Here is a 25,488-nt window from a genome sequence, read left to right on the forward strand (position 1 = left end):
GAAAAAAAATTTCAAGATAATGGTGACACAGAAGATATAACTACAAATTACCAGTGGTTATTTTTAAACTACATACATATTAATATTTCTTAATATTTCCAATCTGGGTGGAGGTGGGGGTGACTTCACTGTCAACCAGACTCATTCATTAACTGAGTGCTTTATTCTATTTGGCCAAATGACTAATCATGCCCTCTTGGGGCTTCATAATTAGTTTTTCAATTATATACATCCAAAAAATGTTGCACATTTGAAACAACAGGGTATTTCACAATTTTTCAAACTCAGCAGATATAAAAATTTCAACTGCTTTTCTTTCTCGTGCACCGGGAATGATGCAAACCTCCCTGTGAGCATACAGCAACCTCAGTAAAACTGCTGCAGAGCACTGCCTCCCAGGGGAAAAGAAAAACAAAAGAAAAATTATTTTGATTTATTCTGATTCCTATAGAGACAACAAAGTTAAAATTAGTTGAAAAGCAAAGCAGATAAAAACAAACAAACCTGCCCCACCAGATATAATTTTAATCACATAGACATGTGCTGAGAGAGAAGTGCCTGTTCTTCCACAAGCTGCGAGGTAGCCTGTTAAAAATAGTCGAGCAAAGAGGAAAGAGTTTATGCAATGGTAGAGGGAGAGAAGGGGAGATAAACCCTGCTGATTTACTGGAAATATTTACTTGAATAATCAAAGAAGGGTTCCTCGTTACCCTGCACACCCTCTGCTGGCTGCTACTTACACAGGAAGGAGGGAAAGGAAAAAAAGAGCTGTTGAGACTTTACGTGTATGCATACATATATACTTGCACAGTGAAGATACATCTAAACCTCCAAATGCAATCACTTAAACTGTTTTTAACCAGATTATCTACAAAATGCTGAATATTTAACTGTATTGCCTAACAAAAGATGATTTGTCTCAACACAAACTATGGGTTTATTAAAGATTATGAGAATTGGGATAGGGCAACATGAATTTTACTACTTGTCTACAATTTATATTCAAGAACTTCATCCATTTACATTCTTGCAGGACTCTGGATGTCCACGTGGACTTTGCCTTACCAGCTCTGAAGTCACTGGCGATGTTGCTAATCCACCGCACAGTAAGCTCCACTTACTCCTCTAATCAGCTCTTTGAAGGAGCAACTGCAACAATCGAGTTTGTGTTTAGCTACCTTCACGAAATAGCTGCAAAGCAGCAGAAACTTAAAGGACTTTCTCTATTCTTAAAGTATTAGTGATGATTCAAGGTTCCGCTCAGATCCTGAAGAACAGATATGGGCACACAAAAGACCAGCAACTTTTGATTACCCCATTTGGTCGCTTGGTTTCTGGCAAGGAAGAGAAACAAATCTGTCTACAGCCTTCAGTTGCTCTGCCGGCAAGTAGCGATTGATGACTGCGACAACATTTGGGAGGTAGCTCTAAAAATACAAAAATGAAGTGTTACACGTCTTAAAAAGTTTCTGTTGACCTTGGAGTTTTAAAAAGCTTTCAACAAATCCCTTAACCGTCCCCCCAGATCCAGGTACACTCAATCCCACACCGCCGTACCCAAAAAGGCTCGCGGCCGGTGCCCCAGGCTCGCAGGTGCCAGCTCGAGCGTTCACCCCCGGGAGTGCCCCGCGCCCAACCCCGAGGACTGTGCTCTACAGCAGGAACATTTTAAAAGAAAGAATATACTAGTTCCCACTTCTCCTTAACTAGTTACCACTAAAAAAACTTTCCTGCCATTATTTTAAAAAACAACCGGTAAAATGCTTCCATCTGCACGTCCCACATGCCGAGCGCCCGCATCCTTCAGAGCAGGGTCGGCGGGGAGCCCGGCGGGGGCAGAACTCCCGGTGCGCCGGCGGCTCCGCGGGTACCGGCGGGCGGCCGCTGCCGGCGGTTCTCACCAAGCCCTGCGTAGCGCCTGCTCCTGCCCGGTCCTCCGAGCAGCGCCTTATCAGCCCCAACGCCGCAGCCCTCCCCCGGAGGAGAGCGACCCCGCTCCGCCCGCCACCCGCGGGCACGACGCGGCCGCCTCAGCCGGCCCGGCCCGCCCGGGAGCGGCGGCGGCCCTCCGCGGAGCGCGGCGGGAGGTGAAGTCCGGGCGCGCCGCGCGATTCCTCTCGCGAAAAACTACAGTACCCGGCGAGCCGCGGGGGAGGCGGCGGCGCAGGGCTGTCCCCGCCTGGCGTCTGCGGAAACCGGCGCTGTGGTGGCGGGGGAAGTGCAGGGCGTGGAGCACTGTCGGCAGGCCTCGGTTTGCCTCGCTCGGCAGTCAAGGAGCAAGGGGCCGTTCGGGCCTTTACCCGCTTCGCTTCACCTCTCGCCGGGCAGGGCGGGGGTTTGAGAGAAAGCCGGCGCGGGCCTGGCCCTGCAAGGGTGCACGCCCCGCCGAGAGCGAGCCTGGAGCGAGGGAGAAAGGCGATCCCGGCCCGCGGGCCGGGAATATGCCCGCAGGCGGCCGCCGGCGGGGGCAAGGCCGCCCCCCGGGCGTGCGGGGTGCACAACGTGTGCCGCCTCCTCAGCCGCAGGGCCCACGGCTTCTATGCCAGGGATGCTGGTGTCGCCCACAGGAAGAACCTGGGACTCCTCAGAAAGATAATGTGTCAGGTAATGGGCTGCGTTTCGGCGCTGGCTGCATCCCTGAGGGTACGGGCTCTCAGTCGAGGGGGCTGAGTATCAGTCCTCTGGTGTTCGAGAAGTCCCCGGTCACGCTGGAGAACAAGTTGGGGGGAAAAAAAGGTGCAGTTTTGACGAAGACAGTTAGTAATGGTTAAATTTATTTCACAAGGCTCGGGCCTAGAAATGTAGAGAGGATTGTGCTGGGCAAAAACTGCAGAGGCACTTGTATATCTAATAATTGTGTTAGAAATAAGCTTTTATGAGATTCTATATCACCTATTTCCCTAAGATGGCTTCATATTTAATACTAATGTTAAAGTCTTAGTGTTTCATGTTAAATTTGAAAGGAATTTTGCACAATAAGATAATCAGCAGAGATTTTCAGGTAAATGTAACCCCAGTTCTTAGTGAAACTAATGTTACAGAATAAATAGGAATTAAACCAATTACAAACTGAACCCTTTTTTAAAAACAGTTTTAAAACAATTACTGCTTCCATACAGTAGTTGATAGAAATACATTGGAAAAGACTGTGGAAGTGAATTGGCAATTATCTTACACTGAAAATACATTTATTGGAAGTCATCTGAAGTATTTGCTTATGTAACTAGATCAATAGGCATGCAAGGTTTACTGAAATGAAAATAAGTATGTCTGACTTACACTTTTTTTTTCTAATACTGGTACCTTTGTTAATGGTATAGAGCTCCTGATATCTTAAATGCATGGAAGAAACTTTAATGTGAGCAGTCTATTTCATCAACGTTTTGGGTGCTTATTGCAAATAACAGTAAATACATTTTCCTGTCTTTCACACTGAACACCACCAGCAGAATGGAATTACGTATTTAATAAATCCAATTAATTACATATAAAAGAATTCTGTGCATATTTATATTCTGGGGAGTTGAGTCCTTGATTTCAAAAGTCACCATGGAAGGTTAGTAGCCAGTTTTAATGCAGGCAAGTTAATGACAAAATATTCCTTACCCCTGCTGTCCATTATAGCTAATTAAAAATCTTTTAACTTGGTTTTTAAACAAGACAAAATTTTCTTTAAAAAGGTCTGGTAATTTTATTTATAAAAACCAAATAAGATTCTTCCTTGTGTATTTGGCTGTAAAGTTTCAATTAATGTGAATTATTAAGTTGCAGGAGCCAAATAAAATATTTTTCAGAAGCAAAGTTTGTTACAAACAGCCATCACTGTTAAAACGATTCTGTTTCAGGAAAGTACTAAATTCAAGAATGTCTGGACAACTCATTCTGCATCTCCTATTGCGTATGAAAGAGGAAGAATTTACATGGACAATTACCAATGCTGTATTACCAGGTAATAAATTTACAATTGTAAGGTACTGACTTACAGTTTTGAGACTGATTCTGTGTTACATTGCTAACTTTACTCATACAAATAGCTGTCATGAATTGAGTGGAGTTTTCTAAGGAACAAAAAAAAACCCAGGTGCATAAATCTTTGGTTTACAGTCTTTGAATTACATTTAGATGTCGCTGTATCTTAATGTGACACCTACTTTGGTAAAAGAAAGCCTGATCTTTCTGGTGCTGTATAACCTCAGCTTTCAGAGCAGGAATGGAAGATTACCACCATTTTCTAGTCTTGCACTAAAAAGCCAAATGAATAGTAGTTCTTTGTAGTCTGGTAACTAGCACTGTGCTAAAGAGTGTGTCACAGAATCAGCCTATGTAACAAGCTTGGTACTACGTAAATTCTGTATAAAATAGGTAAATTATTCTTCATGTAAAAGTACAGCCCGCAGTATGTGCTAGTTTTTGCTAATGTATTTTGCAGATTAGTTCTCTGATCTAATGTATTCTCCTGTTCCATGACCAGTTGCAGATACACAGGTTAGGAGGCAGGACATGGTAGGGTAGAGGACAGGAAATCTGTGTCCACCAGCCCTTGTCCTTGCCTGTCCCTACTGTGAGGGAAGTAGCATGGACTTGGAGAACTGCATTGCTGAGGAAGTTGTGGGCAGAGCAGTTTTGAGATAGTGTCATATGATACATAAAAGACAAACTACTCTGTCAGTGTAAACCACTAAGAGTTAATTAAATTAATCTATAACCCACAGCTGAGATCTAAATCTGCTTTTTTTCCTACATTGTATGAATGTTTTCAGTACTGGGTTAACCTGTCTAACGTCTTTCAGGTTTTTCTTTGTCTCATCTTCTCCCAGAGGGCAAAACTGTGCACAGTACAAAGCTTTTCTTTTAGTTAGTAGAGGTTTTTTTTAAAGTATCTGAACATGACGCCACACCTTTGTTATGAAAGGCAACATTGGAAGAACTTGAGGAGAAGGTTCCAGGATGATCATTAGTTTTTGAAATGTGCTTTCTTCTTAATGTATATCACTAGCTCAAGAATGTTACTATTGTTACTTAAAAGAAAAATAAACCAAACTAAAAGTAAACCCAAAACTAAAAACAAAAAAAAAGCAACCAGACCAAAAGATTTAGAGAAGTTTAGCTTTTAAATACTACATTATATTAACTATTGCTTATTAGGCCTTATTTTGAGAGCAATTTCAGGTATATTTACAAAGGTATATTTACAAATTTTTCTGACCGGCCTAAGGAGAAGGCAGGATTTATAAAACTGTATGAAATGACTTGTTGATAGAAAGTGGTCTATAAAATAGACTAATGATTAGCAATCATTTTCCTCTAGCATTGCACAAGAGCCAAGAATACTTTATCAAAAGTCAAAGTGTGCCAAGTCTGAAAAAATAGAAGATGCTTTATTATTGGAATGCCCACTGGTAAGATTGCTTTTTACTGGAGCATTGTTGTGCAAAATACTAAATTAATATATTTTGGTGAAACATTTAGAATGGAGTGCTCTTTCCTTCCAAACCATTTTCTCAATGTTTTTAGGGAGTTAAGTCATTAAAGGTTTGCAACATGTGCCTTATTTATATTAACTGAACATTTAGAGGTATACTTCTCTGTATTTCTCAGTAGTGCATTCAAATGCTTTTTTTGTAAGCTTTCATGGAAAATTTTAAAACCAGTGCTTTTATGCTTATGCAATTAATTCTTAATTCCTTACAAAATAAATTCTAGGACAGTAGCTGGGAGTTTTAGTTTTCTCCAGATCTGTTGACATTAAAAAAACCAAAAAGCAGATACACTGGAGGCCTATTGAAGCAACCATGCCCAAAAACTGTTCTATTGTTTCTAACTAATAATTACATAATTTCTCTCCTTCACCCAGTGTCCACAGAGCTTAGAAATATAGCCCTATCCATGAGGTACCTAAAAATAAAGCAGTGTAAATGCCATTTGTAGCAGTTACTACTGAATGTCTCATTTTGAAATACTTAAAGAACTTTATCTTCAAGATTGGTATCAATTAGATCAATAAGCAGTTAATTTTTCACAAGGCAAGGATGTTTTAAAGGCTGTCTTTTCTAGAAAAGGTAACTGTCTTGCAAAAAATGTGACAGCAGACTATTTATGTGATAGGTGATTATTTGGCATGGACATGAGCTTAGAGATACTGATCTGATTAGCAGGCAGCTTTCCTCCTTCAGTTTTTGAGGAATGTGTATTTACTTTTGTGTTCTTCTGACTGTGTCAAAATGTTATGTATCCTCCTGATACAAACTTTTTTCTAATAGCCTTTTTTTATGTAGGGGGAAATGCTACCGAGTCCATCAGATTACAAAGCTTCCCTGATAGTCTTGACAGTGCAGAACTGGCTTCTACGTCTCTCTGCTGATAGTGGAGAAGTACTGGAAAAAGTATATCTTGCTGGTTCCTGTTGTAAATTCTTCAGGTATTACACAACAACTAGGCTCTATATCATTAGCAGTCATTAGTAGTATAGTGGAGAAGGAGAGCTTTATATAATTAACAGTGATTAGTACTATAGAGGAGAAGGGGAATTGTGTTTATTTTAGTACTATCGTATGGCTGACAACAGATTTGTTAATCTAGAACATTACCTGGAGTAGTGTTCCTGCATGCTCTTACCTGTAGAAGAATTTCACCAACTTAAGTATTATGGGGTCAAATTTGGTATCAAGTTCCACAAAACCTAGCGTACTATTTGCTTTTCTCTGACAACTTTACAGCCTTTAGTATTGCAATAGCAACATACCAAGAGAGGACTTTAAAAGCTGAAAAACAAACCTGATCAAACATACAAACAATATGCTCAAAGTCTGAGATGTTTTTAATTTGCAAAGATTCTTCTCCATAGGGTAGATTTTAAAGCAGAGCAGTTACTTTTCTGGTAAACTGCTTCTTTTTTTCAGTTTTCAGAAGAAATTATTTTCTTTAGGCTGAAGGATAAGAAAGTGTGATTATGAAGGGAAGGAGAAAAATTAAGATAGTGAATGTTCATGCTTTCCAACTATTTCTCACAATCCTGTATGAAATAAGCCATTCCTAGTTCCATGGATTTTACATCATTGCAAAAAGCAAACATCTTGAGCACCTCTTCCAAATCAAATACTGAAGTTTGCCTGGGCACAGCCATTGGCTTAGTTATGGTTGACTATATTTTATGTGAAATAATATATTTATTAATAAATAGTTTTTATGTCATTAAGATAGGCCTTTCTTGTCACAAATAGGTATCTGAGCTGGGATACTCCTCAAGAGGTAATGATTGTAAAGTCAGCTCAGAATAAGCTCCCTGCAGCAGCACGGCAGGTAAGTTTGTCAAAAAACTGTCATTTTTACAACATTGATCAAAAAAATTTACAAGCACAAAGATGGGGACATTATACTTTGTTATTACGGTAGAAGATAAAAGTTGTCCTACCTTTAATAACTATATTCAGTATTGTTCCTTCCCAGGCAGGAATCCAGCAGACTGTATTGTTTTATCTTGCTGTATTCCAAGTTTTGCCTCTTTCATTCATTGGAATGCTGGAAATAAACAAAAAGGTAAGTTAATTTTTCTAATAACATGTGATCTGTAATGTAGTTCTATGACAGCTGTAGTTTAGACACTTATGTCAGAATTTCAGAAGTCATACTTACAGCTTGTAAAAGCAATTGAAACATTAATTAGCAGCAGTGTTCTTGTGTCTGATAGGGGCGTTGGGGCAAATATTCTTAATTCTAATGACCAGAAGAGAAGATACAAATAGATTCTGTTACTGGGTTGCTCTTTGACATGTGGAAGGACTTTAGCCTTTTCTTAGAACAATCATAAGAATTAGGAAATCCTAAAGTGTTTGTACACTTCTTTTCACCTCCTTAAAGAAAGATAGATGTGCGTCTGACCCAGTCCTAGTAACTGTCTATCAAGTCTATATGCAGTTACAAATGTTTCAAACTTTTATTATCACTGTTACTGAATGACAGAAGTAAATATGTCTTGCTTTACCAGTCAAGAACAAACAACCTGAGTTCAGTTTCTGACCTGTAAGTAAGTGCATATACTTAGGAAGAAACTTTGAGCCAGATTGCAATTATTACTGTTTGATTTTAAGTCAAGAAAGCTCTGGATACAACTTACACATGAAAGAGTACAAACATGCAAACTCTGTCTTTTAGGTTCTGTGAGGTACAGTGTCTTTTAAGGTCCAGAGCTATAAGCTGGAGTTTTAGCTGGTGCTAGGTTGGGTTGAGGCTATAATTGAAATTGGGCCTGACAACTGAAGGCATGGGGTTAAGCTTTTTCATTTGGGCCCATGAAAGTTTGGGGGTACTGTGTATTGTTCTGTTCAAAATTAGTATTTGGGACTGGAAAAAATGTTACCAGTATCAAAGGTATTCTCAATCTGGTTAGGAATGGCATGCCAAATTCATCATGGTCATAGTAGGCGGAACATCTGAAAGAGCACTTCTTCAGCTGGGTCTGTACCAAGTACTCATCAGAGAAATTGTTAAACTATAATGGAAGGGCAACATTTTAGATGTGAGAATCACCCAGCAGGAGATGCAACCAGTGAAGGCAATGCCAGACCTGCCGCAGATCAGAGGAATGTGACTGTTAGATTGGAGTTAGGGTTAGTGTTACTGTTTAAGACTGCAGAATGCACCTCATGCATCAGCTTTACTGAGATGGTGTACCACAATAAATTCTGAGTTCAGAGTGGCTGAGGTCTTAAGGATAGAAAGGAGACTTGAGGGTTGGAAGATTATTAGAGTTTGTGTCTGAAAGACACAGAGACCTAAGCTAACAAATGTATTGAGAAAGAGCTGTAAAACGAAGTAAAAGGTGAAGTCTCAGAAGTGAATATATCTTTCATAACTGAACAGATCACAAAATTGTAGGTAGTGTTAAGGTGTAGGTGTCTTACAGTTTCTGGGTTTCTTTATTTTTTATTGGTTTTGAGCCTGTTTTAACTGGTTTAATTGCTTTTTTACATAGTAAGTCAGATTAAAGAAAACTACATTTCCAAGCATATCTATTAAAAAAACCCAATGAACTTCACATGTTGCTATTAATTAAATATGAAGAATTCGTTTGTGAGGTTTGCTCAGTGATGTGTTAAGCAGTAGCACAAATGAATAGTGCATAATTATTAAAAAGGATAAGTCAGCTTCTCATGTATATGTCTAATTTGGATTCAGAGAGAATCCTGTACTCTGTGACAGCTGGATAATGAAGTTTTAGTACAGCTGTACGCAGCCATAGAGTTGTGATTAGACTAGTATTTTACCCTGGTGGTGAAGAAAGAACAGAAGATCTGAAATCAGGACTTTTGGATTGAGTTGCTAGTTTTGCTAACATTCCTGTGGGATGCTGGATAATATAATCTATTCATGTATGATAATAACTGGGTAGCATGATATGAAGATAAACTGAGAATTTATTAGAGCATGAATCTGCTTGCAGAATATGACTAATCTAACCTCAGGTGTTACTGCAGTGCAACGGATTAAAGAAACTCAGCAGAAGAGATGAGTTACAGAAAACTTCATGAATTTAAAGACTGATCGTAGAGATTGGTCAGAATAAAAAAAAATAAAGCAATTGCAAAATCAAGGACATAATGTCAGTTATTTGTGTTTTCTCTCAATTATTTCTTCTCTAATAGAATATTTTTTGCTTTATTTTATTCCAGATTTTTGGTAGTAGTGTGACAGATGTTGCTGTTTCTAATGGAATCCTGATTGTAATGTATAGCATGGGTCTGGTCAGGCTCTATAACTTCAAGGCCATTTTGGAACAGGTAATGAAACAAAAGAGTTTTCATACAGTCCATTCTATTTTTGGGTAAAAAGTCATAAATATTTGTGTATGCTACATAAGTACATGGGGCATGGGTCAAAGGATAGGTTCCTGCCCGAATTTATGGTCAGAAGATACAAATGGATACACTATTAGAAAAATTACTTGCAACAGTTACAGTTGGCAAAACATAAGAGATACAGGGTCAGACAGGCACTTCTGAGGAGTTATGTAAATGTTAGACCAGATGTGCTCCTCTTTACACACGTATACTGTAGTTTTAGATGATTGTTAAGGCCAGGAACTGGTGGGCATGGGGAAGTTTGATCTCAAACAGAACTGCAGTGAGACTTTTGAGTTTATATCCTTCCAGTCAAAAATCAAACTAATTCAAAAATAAGACCTCAAGCAGTGTCTAACAAGATAAAGAATGCGGTAGTAATAGAGCAGTAAAACTAAAAAGCAAATAAATATGCATCTGTAAAGCTAAATTGTTCTGTGTTATTTTAGTTCATGGAACAACCATTTGATTTGGGACAAGAATTCAACTGGAATGGTCAGGTGGGAGTTGTAGGAAAGTATCCATTTGGTCTTCCATGTAACATTAAAATAACAGGTAATTATGATCTTTGTATTGGCTTGACTGGTGGCTTTTATGGATTAATTGTGACTTATTTCACACTAAGGAAAAATACTAAAATTACTGTGCTCATGTTGTGCTGTAGCTGTATTTCTGGATTTACATTATAGTAAAATGCGCTTTGCTTTACTTCTAATTACAGTAATAATTATATAAGACACACCAAGAAACTATTAGAGCAACTAAGCTATCTGAAAAACTTTATAAGCAGTGCATGAAATGGAAACCCCTTTCTTTATTTCTGAGATGCAACTGTTCTTAAGAAACAGGAAGGACTAGGATAGCTGTTAGTAGCACCCAGAAACAGTATATGGTATGTAAGCAGAAGATGTGAGAACATTTACTCCAGCTTGCAGAGGAAATTCAAAGAGACTGAATAAAATTTGTCTGACTTGCATTTTGATATTCTAGGTTGTCAGAAATGTGCCAGTTTCAGTAAAATGAATTCCTGAGAAGAGAACAAATTATTAAAAACAATTCTAATGCCTCAAATCATTAACTTATAAATGTTCTGTGTTACTTAATGACTTCTTTCTCTAAAATGAAACAGTGGCTTCTGTTGGTATACTTGAGATTAGAATTTGGTGCTAAGAATCTTAATGAATGAGCAAAGCCTGAGACTTTCTTCGAAATTTCTTTTCTTACTTTACAAATACATTCTCACAAGTTCACACTTGAGGCATCTAAAAAAAAAATTTAAAAGGTTGGTTTCACAAATATCAAAGAATGCATGTATTTATTTATTTAATTTAAAATGCTTCTGTATTAAACGTTTTTTACAGGTGATTGTCCACATAAAATATGCTTTTTTTTTTTCAGTGTCAGATAACAAGTGACACATCAATCCATATTTATATAAAAATGAGGGAGTACACAAAGATAAAATACAGACTTACATAGTGAAGTTATAATGCAATGTTTTAGCAAAACAAAGTAATAGGCTGCTGTATTTGATCTCTCAGGTTCTTTCCCCATTTTTCTCTCCATCTCGATCTGTGAAACCACCATTTAACGTCAGGGACCTGTGGAAAGCCTGCTGTGGGAACTTTAATAGGACGATTTGATCTCATGGCTTATAGATCATTGTAGTTTTTAGTTTTGAGATTTAAAACCGTGGACTGGAGAAAACATTTTTGATCTTTAATCACATTCAGGAATTTGTGGTTAGGAAGTTTTGAACCCATGACATACATTTTTCGTGGTTGCTTTTTGCAAATAGTTGCATTCCTGTGGTTTCCTTCTTGAAAGAATAGTTGCATTTCTGAGTTGTTTTCTTTCAAGAATGAGACGGGCAAATGCTTCAGTGAGCAAGATCCTAACAGTTTCAGAGTGCAGGCTTGTATTTACTATAATTGAACTGTGTAGTTTTCCTTCTTACTTAGTCCTAGCCTCCCTACAGAAATTGCCTGAAGGGATGGCCATTATTACAGTACTGTTTCCATGGTGTGAGGTACCCGAAAGGAAGTGTAAAGAGATCGAAACATACAGCCTACTATGTACTATGCTACAGCTCTTAACTGGTGAGGAATTGATTTTGGTCACAGTGTGTGATTTTCTGAACGGTCCAGAACTTAAAACTGTAGTTTGATTTATTGTTAGATGATATAGTAATTTCAGGAAAAAAGCAAGGAGAAGGATACCTTGTAGAAACCTTTTCCTGTTCTTGTTTCTTTGGTTTTATTTGCATTTAGAACAAACACTTGTTAGTGCTGCCAGGAACAACTTATGATGAGTTTAGATGAGTCTGCAGAGTTTAAAGTAAGTGAACAAAGAAGCTCAATTGGAGATTGAAAACTGGCAAGACTTGGAAAAGGACTTGCAAACAATAAAACAGGAGGTGTTAAGCAACCAGAGCAAGTGACATACAGCAGGAAAGAGGGAGTTGAGGCAGCAGAATCACATTATCACAGTGGTGTAGGTGGCTATGATCTTGCAAATCTTTGCCAAATGAACATAAAAGGAAAGGCGTATTTTATAAGTAGGCTCTACTACTCAGTATTGATATACTATTGAGATACATTTAATTGTATCATTTAGTTCATCTACCAGAATTTTTGAGGGACCTTGATATATATATGCTTTATTTAAAAAGTTGTTTGGGTAAAATGTTAGCAAACTTTCTTAAGTCATTTTTCATTTTCTGACTGATTTTAGTATCAGTAGGTCCTTTGCTTATGCTTCCATCTTCAACATTCTCTACATTTCCAGCAGATGCATGAGTTTTTTATAACCTGTAGTTTGTTATATCTTGCACAGAATCACCCATTTCCTATGCGTCACTCCAAAAGGCAAATAGAACATAGTCACTTTCCAGCTTAGGAAAGACTTCATTTCCATTGGCATTGAACTAATTCCATTCAATCTAAATGGCTAAGTAGATGGAAACATGAACAAAGGAAGAGGAGAGAAGCACTCCATAAACATAGTATCTGATGTCATGTGACAGCACCATTGGCAGCTAGGATAATTATCTACACTAAGCAGGATAAGAACAAGTCAAAATTTGGATAAGACGTTTGGGACCCAAAGTCCAAATAAGAACCTTGTTCTCCTTGCACTAGTTCAGTTTGGGTTTTTGTGTTCTGCCTGTCTAAATTCCCCTTGTAACTGCAGATTTTCTCCACATTTTGTCAATTTTTTCCCAGCTTTTCTCTGTTAGAAAGAGCTGATCTTCAGTCTAAAGTTGATTCAGTTATAGCAGCTGTAGAAATTGCTTTGATTTACCTAGTTGGCAGAAGTTGTAAAGTTCTGTGCAGTCCATTTCATTCAAAATGCCTCTCATTTAGTAAACAGAAGACTTGTAAGAATGGCCTAGTACATCTCTATAATTTATCCCAACTGAACTGAAAGGAAAACTAGATACCTTTTGCCATTAATTGCAAAAATTTTTATATTTTGATTGATTTTTATGAACTCAGCTACAGATTGCATCCATTGTGGTCCACACTATTTTGTTGTATTACACAAAAGGAGAAAGCAGAATCTGCATATTCTATCCTCCTGCATTTAATTCAGTTGAGATTGCTGCTTGCTGTTTCCAGTTATTTATCACTGTTTTTCCCAAGACAATAGTGACCATTTTGATATGGTCTTCGATCTGTTCATGTGTACATCCTTTCTCAATCAGATAATTTTAATTATTTGCTGTGTCTTTGCTTGTAAATCAAAGGTACTAGAAAAGTAGTTCAGCATCAAGATCTAAGAAGGCAGTAACCCTCCAGAGGGAACAGTGCAGATGTGCACCCGGATGCTAGGTGAGGTAGCATAGCTGGTGCTGGAGAAGAGTTCACAGCCAATGTGTTTCCACCAATCTTCAAAAGTTCTGAAGAATTTGTAGCTTTATTGGAATTTAGAATTGTAAGGATCAATGGAATTATGACTGTTCTGCTACTAATGGTGTTAACATTACCGAATATTTGCAGATACCCCACCTTTGCTATTTGAAGCATCTTCTCTGGAGAATGCATTTCAAATTGGAGGTTACCCTTGGCATTATATCATCACACCTAACAAGAAAAAACATAAAGGAGTCTTCCATATTTGTTCTCTGAAAGACAATGCTTTGGTAATATATTCAGAAAGCAGCTTCTCTGAAATTAATGTGTATTATGTTTGTCTTCATCTCTTATTCTGAGTAGGTAATAATACCTTTGTTTAGCAGTGTAGAGCTTACACAGGGATCACTCCAGTATCAAATTAGCTATCCCATGGAGTCATATGTAAAATAGTTTCTTCTGAATTAGTACTGCTTCTCATATTTCTTTCATTCCAATATAAACAGTAGCGCTGTCAGAGCTACACAGCACTGTATTCATGACTTAAAAGTTAAGTCTCATTACCTGTTTCCTTGGTTACATGGTAACATCCTAACACTTCTGACTAGTCAGCCTACTAAATGCTGACTAAAGAATTATTTTAAATTTTAAGAAATTGCAGAGTAAATGTCCTTGATGTTTGTAGTTTATCTTTGACTTGTACCTTCTCTCTCTCCTTAAAAAGATTTGATTGCTCAGTTTAATCCCTTTTTGTCCCTAGAAAGGTTTTATTACTTAGTTTAATCTGTTCCTAATTATTTTTGTTTATGTACTATTCATCATATGAATACTATTTTGTGTGAGCTCTCCCTCTCAGCTTTTATTTTGAATCTGGAATTGACCTGAAGATCATTCTGTATTTCAAGCAACTTCTAGGTCTGTTCAGAGTTTCTTGACTAAATAAGTCTCATTTGTAAATGTCCTTATCTCTTTTGCTTGCCTGATCAAACCAGTTATTTCCCTCCTGTCTTATTTTCAAAACTGATGTTTCACAACTGTAGCTGAAGATCAATTTTGATTCAAATGGACTTGTAGAATCCTTTCTCATCTGTTTTTTTCTATGTGGGTTCATATATTTGGCAATTTGAATGATCGATGTCAGCTAAATTTAACAACAGAAAGCCACTGCCAAAATCCCGAGATTTTGACTGGCTTGCATTTGATTGCTGAAATCACAAGGTATTCCAGACTTACATGCTCCACAAATAATTTGCACAAAAGAGGCTAAGCCTGAGGTGTGAAGCTGAAGTAAAACTCTGTGCTAATGTTTGTCACATATGTTGACACGTCCCATGTCTTGGATACTCGAATAGCGGGAATTATTGAAGCGTTTGCACAGTTTCAGTTAAATCTTCATTTTGCTTAGTTTCAGGAGAGATAGGATGATACATAGCTAAGGTACAAGGTTATTGCTTATTGCATATTAAAAATCTCGAAACTGCTCCACCGAATATCTTGAGAATTGGAACTGAGTCTTTTGATTATTATTGTTGTTGTTTTTATTATTGTTCCACCGCCATCCTTTCTGGTCATGGTTAGGAGCAATACTTAAAAACCTCCAGAGGTATATAGTGAGGAGCTCAGTATTTCCTCTTTAATTAGATCTGTGAGACTTTCAAAATACTAATATTCTAAGCTTTCTTTTTCTTCTTCAGGCAAAAAATGGCATACAGGATATGAAATGCTGTTCACTTGAACCTGACTGGATATATTTCCATCCAGATATGTCAGGTAGAATAATCCACGTGGGACCAAACTTGATAAAGTATGAGCCTTTTTTACTCAAATCTTGTTTTCATTACAGAAGAAGTTGCATAACTGCAATAAATTCAGTACTTTGATAATTTGCAGGCCCAAAAACTCATCAGACCATAGAAATTGTAAAATCTATTAATTTGTCAGAATCAAAAGTTCTTCTAGAAACATCTGAAGACTTCTGTGTGATGAATGTGGGCACTAGAGGCCACAGTTTAGATTTTGATATGAAAAATATTCAAGGACCACTGTGTCAAAATTTCACTGGTAAACATAAATTACAAAAATAATTAATTTTCATTTTATTTATTTACAATGTTTTAATATAGATTTTTAAAAATTATATAGAAATGTTGCAGTAAGCAGATTAGAATACATTGACTAAATAAAGTCAGTAAGTCATAAAGTCACCCCAAGACATTTACTTACTTTATAATTTCTGTTTCTTTTGTAGAGTCTTAAAGCTTAAGGAAGTTAAAAATCGTGCAGATCAAATGGAGATTGCAGAAGATTTTACAATTGTAGCCAACAGAGAAAACTGTGTGAGTTTAGTGTCTGAGACCACAATGTGTAGTTTTGAGCTATACACAGGGGGTTTGCATATCTGAGTAATCACTGTGTTTGATGGGCTTTATTCAAGGTTTATTGAAAGACATTTCTCTGTCTTCATTGGGCTTTAAGCAGTATGAAAAGAATTTTGAAAACAATAACACTTTCAGGATAGATTTCTGAAACCTCCAGTCTTTTCTTTAGTTTTCAGCATTCTTTATGGTGTGCAGTGTAAACATGTATCATGGATATAAAACATACTTAAAAGATGGTGACAGATTTCCTTCAAATGAAGGTGCCACCAAGTGATAATTGTGTGCATCTCTGGTGCTCAGGTAAGTAGAGCATACAAATGCTAGAAATGTTTCAAGTCTCTCATAACTTAGGGGTAAGTCTTCATAAGCCAACAAAGACAATACACTGCTTCCAAAAGTCCATTCCTTTTCCTGGCCATCCACACCTGTCACTCTCTCGTGACAAGTCTGGCATTCATCTAACCCTTGGCACTAAAATAACAGAATAATAACCTGACAGAAAACGTGAGTATTTTCCTGCTTGCTTGTTTTGCTGAACTGGAGCAGAACAGGATTGAATCATCAGTGAATCAGAAGAGTGCAGAAAGGTGGAATCAAGCATGAGAGGATGTTTAAAACTACTGGTAGAACTGAGCTCTTAAATCACCTCAGTTGTTTCACAAAGTCTTTTACAATACAGAATCACAAAGACAATCTAATGTCAAAAAGGTTAAAGAGCACACATGAAAACAATTCTAGGTAGTGCCTGGAACTGTCATTTTGATTGAGCAGACAAGTTATGTCTTATCTAAAAGCAAATTTTTATAATTTGAATACTGTAAAATGTCTGTGAATCTGTGATACTAATTTTGAAGCTTTTGCAGGAAAAAAGGTTTGTGTATTAAAAATCTACACAAACTCAAGAACAAAACTTGCATTGAATTAAAAAACTAAACACCAAGTCATCTAATAACTTGACATACCGAGTTCTACTGCTGCCTGTGCTGTGCTTATTCCTTTTGACTTCTATTAAGACACTGATAACCTTTTTTTTAAATATTTTCGGTGTTAATGAAGCCCAGTGGAAGCACCCATGGTGGTTTAAGATGCTACTTTCCCCATCTTCTGGAAGTAAGAGTTTAGGAAAAAAATTGGTGGTGATTTAGCAGACATAATTCTCATTCTGGCATCTTGGTTCTAGTCACTTCTGTTCAAAAAATTATGGTAGCTGAGAACCTTTGCCACCTCTGTGGGACACCTCTAAATATGAGTAAACAGCAATAGTATCTCAACTAAAGTCACCAAGTTCATGAACTCCTAAGGAAAACAGCAGCACCAGGGCTATGCATAGCTATTGAGTAAAACAAGGTCAGAAAACAAAATATATGAAACAGATACGTTGTCAAATCAATAGAAACTAAATTGTTCTGAAGTCTAGAGACACTTTTTGTATGTTTCTCCAAAGGTGAACAACACTGTTACTGTAACAGCTTCTGGTCGAGTGGTGAAAAAGCGTTTTACCTCGCTGGATGATGACCCAGAACAAGAGGTAACTGATGTAGTAAGAGCACTTCATGGATTATTTCACTGTTTAGCTAGCCAAAAGCCCTTCTTGTTTCAGGTGCGGTGGGTGTAACCATTACCTGTGTGTATCTTTGAGTTCTTTATTCTTCTTCTCTTTGTCTTCTTCTAATTGCTTCACATGCTGTTTATCATCTTTTCTCCTTGGTTGACATTTGAGCTTTGAATTTTCTTTTTCTTTCAAGAACTGATATTATGCCCCATGATACCATAACTCCATGTGCCTTCAGTGGCACAGAAAAGATATGTTAATGTGTCAAACCATTACTCTTTTCTTTATTTAAATGTCTACTTTGAACGTTCCTTATAAAGCATTTTACGAAATGAAAGGAACTTCTTCTTTTCCTCTGCTTTAGGATCCTCTTGTCTTTTTTTATAGTATCTCTAAACTTTCTTTTTCTCTCCCAGTTACTTTGATTGGATTGTAGGATAAGGTATTTAACACTTTTCCTTTAAGTAACTGCTTCTTGAGAATGAAAACACCCCTTGAGTCTTAAAAGGTTATGAAAAATATTTTTTAGCTCTATCTAGAGCTGGATCTGTAATTGACATAAGCACAACAGGTAAAATTCATCAGTTTCTGGCAGTCTCTCCTATTCTTTATTCTGAGGAAATAGATTTTACTATGGTAAAAATACAGCACAGTCCAGTATAACCCATAAGGGTCTGCAGTGTATCTCTATTCACTTTTTCTTTTAACCATAATAAAAATAATTGCACACTATTTTTCTTTCCTGCTGTTACACTTTACTTGTGATTCCAGTAAATGTTTTTACATTATGGAAGAAAGACTGGCTTGAATTTAAAGAGCATGTCACAGTGAGATAAAGGCAATTAAGATAGTTCACAATCTTCCCATTTGGGTCTCAGTTCTTCAATGACATATAATCTGTGGAGCAAGAGAGAGATCTGAATAGAACATAGAGATATTCAGGTAAATGGAATTACTCTAATGTACCCGTTCACTCAAAACCAATGATGGTTTAAAGCTACACTGTCTCTTAATGACTCTGCTTCAATAAATACATATAAATAAATACATTTCTTCAGCCTCTCCAGAAGTACTTATTTTGTATTTCCTGTATGTTACATATTAAATACATGTACTTGCACATTAGGATTTTTCTGAACATCACTTCTTTTCTCCTACTTAAGGAATTTTGCTGAAATACCCTGACAGCTCATGTTGGGAAAAATGCCTGTTGGGTATCGAGCTCCCAAAGTTTTCTTTCAGAAGATAAGTACTAGAATTTGCCCAATTCTGCTTTCACCTGAAAGAAAAAAGAGCTCTACAATTTAGGTAGAGAGGAATGTGAATTTATGTTTGATTTGTAATCTTGAGGTTTTGTTTTTCCTAAGACATTCAAAATTGTGGACTATGAAGATGAATTGGATTTATTATCCACTGTGGCAGTTACTCAGATAGGAGCTGATGGAAGAGCTCACCTTGACTTTCATTGTAATGAACATGGGATTCTACTTAAGAGTATTCCATTAAAGGAGTCCTGGGATGTGGTGAGGAAAATTCTTGTCTTTTGTTCCCACTGTCTCTTCCCCACACTCATTTACATACCACTTTTCACATTTCAAGCAGATATAGAAGTAGTGTTGCGAAGGGATGAGATTTGTATAAAATAATAATCACAACTCTAAAATTGTAACTGCTCCATCAGACAGTAGTTAATTTACCTGCAAATCTCCTTTATTTGAAATTGTGATTTTTTTTCATTGCTTGATTTGTTTGGGGGTAAGGGTTGTCCTTAATGTATTTCTGAAGTATTTATCAACTTAAATACTCATTCTGTGGCTATTTACATCAGATTAACTTTGCAACCTGTAAATAGTCTCCCTAGTTTAACTTGAACTACTCATGCATTGAATGAAGCATGGACCTCACTATGTATATATTTGGGAAGATGGAATGGGCTGTTCATACAGTCCAAGTTTAGGTGGACATCCAACTAATATGGTCTGAAATTTTCAGCACCTTCGCACCTCTTTTATCATTGACTGCATAGGCAACTTGTGATCTTTAAATCAGATGCTCTGAATTTAGATGCCTAAAATAGGGATGTGAGAAACCTCTCAAAGTTTTAAAATTCTGTCCTTTATCTGGAAGAGTAATCTCTGTGTATCCACACAAAATTTCTGCCTGATCATGGTGTTCACTGGTGTTAAATATTTTTTGTTCCTTGCGGAAAATGATATGGATCTTAGCAAGTTGTGGAAATAGAGACTGCAATCCTTTTTTTTTTTTCTCATTTCAGACTTACAGTCATGAAGTTTACTTTGACAAAGACCTCGTATTACATATAGAACAGAAGCCTAACCGGAGATTCAGTTGTCATGTTTATCAAATGGTCTGTAATACTGCAAAAGATGATGATCCTTAATGCTATGAAAAAAAACAGAAAGTGTTTTGAAAAAAAAAGGAGGGAGAACTTTTGTATATATTTAAGCCATAAGCACCAGCTACGGAGACTTTTGGATGCTATTTAATGATACTGCAAAAGATGATGATCCTTAATGCTATGAAAAAAACCAGAAAGTGTTTTGTAAAAAAAGGAGGGAGAACTTTTGTATATATTTAAGCCATAAACACCAGCTACAAACTTTTGGATGCTATTTAAGGACTCCATACATATGAAGTAGTCAACTACTGTTTTTCTTGCTGGATTTAATCTTAACATTTTATACTACTACATAAGGTTTTGTTTCTTTTTTTCTTTGTGACACTGTACACTTGCCTGTAGTTCCTCATGGCTTTTCATGTATTTACCAGTTCATCATTAATGCTAGATGCAGCATTTATTGCTTCTCTTCAGCAATAGGATTGAAATACTGGATATCAAGAAGAAAGATGTGGACTTACTTATTATCTACCATTTGCTGTGATCTGTCTTACATAGTTTTACCTATGCAACTCTAATACAAACTGTTAATTAATCCAAGTATGTAAAACTATCTAGGATAAATTTTGTATGTAGTATGAAAATTGTAGTGTTCCCATTAAACCACTTAGACAAAATCCTTCTCTTGGTTTTGTGTGAGAAATAAAATCACTCAGGTTTTCTGGTTGTGTATGTTTTGGTTTAAAGAGAAATATTAATAAATTATGTATTTTACTGTCTTTTTACTATATCTTTTTATATGTTTTTACAGATAGATAGATAACCAAGCAGTTCTCTGCCTGACTCTGTTAAGGATCAGGAGCTGTACAGTGTGAGCCAAAGCTCCCAGCTGTTCACCCTTACAACTTGTGTGCAGATACATTGGAATGCTATGTGGTATATTCAGAATCTGCAGAATGAAAGCTTTCATTTTAAATTAAAAAACACTCACAACAACAAAACACAGGCTCTAGACTTCACAGTGATAAAGTTTTTTCAAATGCAAGCCAAAGCTGGGCTCAGGAGAATAGCTCATCAAAACAGAACTCACTGCTATCACTGTCATCATAAGCATGGCAATTCTAAATGCAAATACTTCTTTTTGCTCCAGGCTTTACTAATTAAGTGTGGATCATTCTAGTGATGCAATAGAGAAGAGCTCTAGAAGAATGATAAAATTTTTCTATTGTGAGTTTTTAAAGAAAGTGTAATGCAAAAGAAAAAGTTAATTACAATTGTGGAAAGGAAAAAACAACACAATAAGGACATTTAAGAAGATAATGAAACAACAGTAGAAAAAAAGGGTTGCAGCAACACCCAACTTCCACCCTATCTTCTGTAAGTTATCACTCTGGGTCCAGGAAAGAACATCTGTCCATTACCTGCTATTTTATAACTATGTAAGTAATATATGAAGATAAAAACTAATATGAAGCTGTATTCTTAAGACAGAAGACCCAACTTTTAAGCAGATACTTAAGATAATTTTTTCTCTCATTGCTGTTTGCTTTTTGAAGCAGTTCCTCTCAGAGAAAGATATTTAAACTTCATCTTTTATTAAATAATGCAAGTATTGTTCATCAAGACAAGCCATAGCTTTCAGGAGTTTACTGTGCTTCCTCGTGGCTTATTTTTAAGCTATGGCAGACTTATGAAGTGATAGTCTGTTAAATCTATAAATGTACATTAGTATCTTTTTAAAAAACAAAAATGCAGTAATTTGTAATGACCAAAAGGCAGCCCAAACTTTGATGAAGATTGAGTCTTGTGCAAGAAGTTCTATCACTCTAAATGCACACTGTGTTGCTGCATTACATATAAGGGCAGATGTTCCATCCTGGCAGGTCCCACATAGACATTTTCATTCAGAAACAAAGAGGTTTCTATTGACTTTAAAACACCTTGAAAGCTACTTAAGAATAGAGAATCCCAAATGACTAGCCCTGAACACTTCTGAGTGTCTTGGCACCCTACTTACAGCCTGGAACACACCAAAGAATCAGAATTATTAAATGCTTATGGTTTGTGCTTTTCAAGCTGTGAGTTGCCTTCTGTACCTATGCAGAGACCCAGAAAATTCTAAAAATAAACTTCTGTTTAAATAGGAGGAAGATGCTGACCACAAACCAGTAGTTTTTACACTATTTAAAATAACTGTATCTAAACCAAATACAAATACTTGCATGCTTGGTGGCAGCCCATCTGAATCAACTGCTTTTACTTCAAGTTAAATTTCTAAACAAAACTCATCCCCCAGAAAAAAAGATAGTACTTTACTTCTCCAGGAGATTTTATATGCAAGCATTTTTAGTCACTGTTGCTGGTAGGGGTGTACTGTTGTGTAGTATCAAATTGATATTAAATGTGAATTAATGCATTAGATTAATTAAAGTAAGACAGAGAAGATAAAACTTTTCTTCACTTCTTATAGGCAGTACCTAGCTCCTTTTTTATCAGGAAACCCATTTTACTGATAGGTTGTGGGGTATGCCCAGCCCCCGCCCTGGAGGGACGTCTGCTGAGATAAGGAGATTGAGCAAACATCCCAGCAGAACTCCCCTGGAAAGGCAACCACTTTGCAGTTAAGGCGAGAAGAAGACAACCCCAGAATCCTCTGGGAGACCCTATGCAGATCCTTTGTAGCCCATTGGCCTTTACCCTCTGACACTCATCCCCTGTGTATCCCTATAAAGCTAGCCCCCTGCCCCTGTGAGGGCAGAGAGCAGCTTGTCCCTGGCCTCCCCTTTGCCGAACTAATAAAGCTGCCTCATGTGGAACAGCTACACGAGCCTCTCATCTCTCTCCCTGGTCTGGCCTGGAGGCTGCCCTGCAGAGCTGAGCTGAAATCACGAGCTGACAATCACTAAAGAGCTGACAGCTTCTGCACGGGCCCTCCTAGCCAGCAGCTGAGGGAAGACACCGGGCCTCGGGAAGACAGTCTCTTTTTGGGACCATCTCTCCGGACCGGTCACAGCTTCCTCGGTCAGAGCTACTGACCCCTCACCAGCGGTTTTTATTTTACAGAAATTAGACTAAGGAATTATTATCGACTACCCTTGTTTCCTGTGATTTTCAGAGGGTGCTTAGCACTCATGCCATGGCTTCCAGAGTATGCAGATAAAGCCTCAATTAATTACATCAAATGCAGTTTCAAGTACATCCTTTAAAATATCAAACCAGAAAGGCTTATGGCCTATGCTTCCATTATTTTCACTAGCACTAGATGCCCAAGGGAAAAAGATTATATATACATATGTAGAGAGATGTAAATATATAAGCGAACTGTTAATGTGAGGAAACTCTCAAACACATATTTCAAACATAGAATTGAAGGAATCTTAGCCACTTTCGCCAGCATTCCCAATTAGGTAACTTCATCCAAACTTTCCTTTTGCATTTTCAGTGTGGAGAAATGTTTCTTTTTATTTATTTTTTTTCTGAATGTGTCCAGTTACTTTAATGGCACGGTTTCTTGCTCATTTTATTCTCATTTTGTCTTTAATCTTCCTCTTGTTATTGAGAAAAATACCATTTATATTACTTAACGGTAACTGAAGATTGCCAAAAACTCACCAGCAAGAATTTTTTTCCTTATGGAACTGTAACAGCTATCCCACAAGATGGAACAGCTAATAAATTAATTTGGTTCCCAGTTATAATAAAGATTGTTAATAGGAATACTTGCTAGAAAGGACACCCATACAGGGTGGCCTGTAGGCTGAGTGCTTTCTGAAAGAACAGTTGTGAGGAACTGCTGTTTGCTGCTTCAAGCAAGGTCTCTGAGCACTCTGCCTGCAAAAAGCAAATTGTTGGTCTAGTAATTAAAAAGGTCATGGACTAGTGAATTCATGTTGGATATCACCTAAGGTTGGTTGATACAAGCTTTCTGCTGTTGCCAGAATGAACAAATCCTAAATGATAAGTACAAAAAAGGGGAAGTAGTAAAACTGGTTTTCTAAGACTGAACCACAAAAAAATATATAGAACAGCAGCTGAGTTCTTTTCTAACTGCCAAGTATTGCTACACTACAGAACCTTTAAAGAGCTGCTTTTTTCTTGACTTGATCTGATATGTCTGTAGCAATGCCTCAACAATAATAATTGAAGTGTATCAGCAATTCAGAGAGGATCACTTGAAGCTCTCTTGTTGCTAGACTTGGCATTTATACAACTATAACTTTAGTATTTATTTCTGCTTTACTGAAATTACAAAAAGATGACCAAAATATTCAGGTTATTACATTCTTATATTCTTATATAATATAGAAAGAATTGGAAAGAATATAGAAAATAATTTTATGCCAGTGCATTCAAATATTTATAGATTGAACAAAGTAGTTAAAGTGCTTGCTTCAGCTAATAAAAGATTAACAATTGCAAAAATGGGTTGATTGGATTTTTTGGTTTTGATTTTTTTTTAATAAAAGGAACTAGGTATCCTAGCAGAGTGAAGAGTTACAATAATGTGATTGTTAAGAACCACTTGGTATAGCTTAGTAACTCATTTAGTAAACTGGAAGTACAAATGCCTTATTCCCACCTGAGTGGAGAAGGAATACTGTGTTGTTGAGAACATTATATTTTTAGGGAAGAGTAAGTGCACATTCTTCTCAGGAAGAAAAAAGGAAACATGGTAGGGGAAGCTAAAATTCACTGGAATTATTCCACAAAGTGACTCAAGAACTCTGTCTTACTTGAATGCTGCAGAAAAAGCAATGCATTCCACATGATAGTCTTGCAGGCTCTCCAGACAGTCCCCAGTAACAGCTGCTTGCCAGAAGACAGACAGGAAAATTATTCTGTTAACATGTTTACTTGGATGTTCCATATTCAGACTCGTACATCGGCAGTTTTCCCTATTATCTTCTGTAGCTGCAGTTAGTCTCAACTTTGGATGTTGCCTGCCTCTAACATGCAATTTGCAGCATGGTTGCACGCATTTCCATGCTCTGGGGCAATGGAAATCTAGGAAACTCCTGAATATTGACACCACACTCTTCCTATTTTAGCCCTTTGTAATGCCACTGCCTCTTCTTTGTAATGTCTCTGTCCCTGCATGCTGAAAGATGAGTCAACAAGGCAAATGTCCAGCCTGGATGGGCAAGGAGCTTTTGAAGGAACTAAGGAATAAAAAGAGGATGTATCGTCTTTGGAAGGAGGGTCAGGTATCTCAGGAAATACTTAAGGGGGTTGCTAGGGCATGTAGAAAAAAATTAGAGAGGCCAAAGCTCAGTTAGAACTTAATTTGGCAACTTTTGTGAAGAATAATAAAAAATGTTTTTACAAATATATTAATGGCAAATGGAAGGGTAAGAACAACCTTGGTTCTCTACTGGATGCAGGAGGGAATTCAGTGACCACAGATGGGGAGAAGGCAGAGGTGTTTAACGCCTTCTTTGTCTCGGTCTTCATTGGAAAGACGTTTTGTCCTCAGGACAACTGTCCTCCTGGGCTGGTAGATAGTGTTAGG

General features: G+C 37.2%; 2 protein-coding genes across 5 annotated transcripts in view; one reads left to right on the forward strand and one right to left on the reverse strand.

Annotated features, from left to right (window-relative positions):
• The window catches only part of METTL8 (methyltransferase 8, methylcytidine), a 46,808-nt gene extending 44,615 nt beyond the window's left edge, over nt 1-2,193 (reverse strand). Inside the window, exons 1-3 of one of the 4 annotated variants that reach the window (XM_042041409.1) lie at nt 1,902-2,050; nt 1,315-1,427; nt 514-585 (exon numbers count right to left, since the gene is read on the reverse strand). Coding sequence is in view for 2 of the 4 variants with exons in the window: in XM_042041407.1 (XP_041897341.1) it covers nt 1,315-1,319 (5 nt within the window). In the remaining 2 variants the exon portion in view is untranslated. Of the gene's footprint in view, nt 1-504; nt 586-1,314; nt 1,428-1,901; nt 2,051-2,136 lie in introns of those variants that run through there. The other 3 variants (XM_042041408.1, XM_042041407.1, XM_042041406.1) reach the window with 3 other exon arrangements.
• DCAF17 (DDB1 and CUL4 associated factor 17) lies at nt 1,761-20,764 on the forward strand. Its single transcript, XM_042040533.1, has 15 exons — nt 1,761-2,087; nt 2,119-2,604; nt 3,846-3,949; nt 5,309-5,399; nt 6,276-6,418; nt 7,221-7,299; nt 7,447-7,536; nt 9,669-9,776; nt 10,286-10,391; nt 13,838-13,980; nt 15,385-15,494; nt 15,939-16,026; nt 17,513-17,596; nt 18,988-19,143; nt 19,896-20,764. The coding sequence occupies exons 1-15, from the start codon at nt 1,761-1,763 to the stop codon at nt 20,019-20,021; spliced, it is 2,241 nt and encodes a 746-aa protein (XP_041896467.1). The 3' UTR covers nt 20,022-20,764.
• The last annotated feature ends 4,724 nt before the right edge of the window (nt 20,765-25,488 follow it).

Source organism: Corvus kubaryi, unplaced genomic scaffold (genome assembly GCF_017639235.1).
Source record: "Corvus kubaryi isolate FWS band 111438036 unplaced genomic scaffold, C.kubaryi_AGA036_p1.0 37396, whole genome shotgun sequence".
NCBI lineage: Eukaryota > Metazoa > Chordata > Aves > Passeriformes > Corvidae > Corvus > Corvus kubaryi.

Excerpts from the sequence above, each read along its gene's own strand:
- DCAF17 (XM_042040533.1), top strand. The coding sequence starts at position 1,761 with ATGCTTCCATCTGCACGTCCCACATGCCGAGCGCCCGCATCCTTCAGA. Across the intron at positions 3,950-5,308 it reads TACCAATGCTGTATTACCAG|CATTGCACAAGAGCCAAGAA; the intron begins GTAATAAATTTA and ends ATTTTCCTCTAG. Across the intron at positions 7,300-7,446 it reads TCCCTGCAGCAGCACGGCAG|GCAGGAATCCAGCAGACTGT; the intron begins GTAAGTTTGTCA and ends GTTCCTTCCCAG.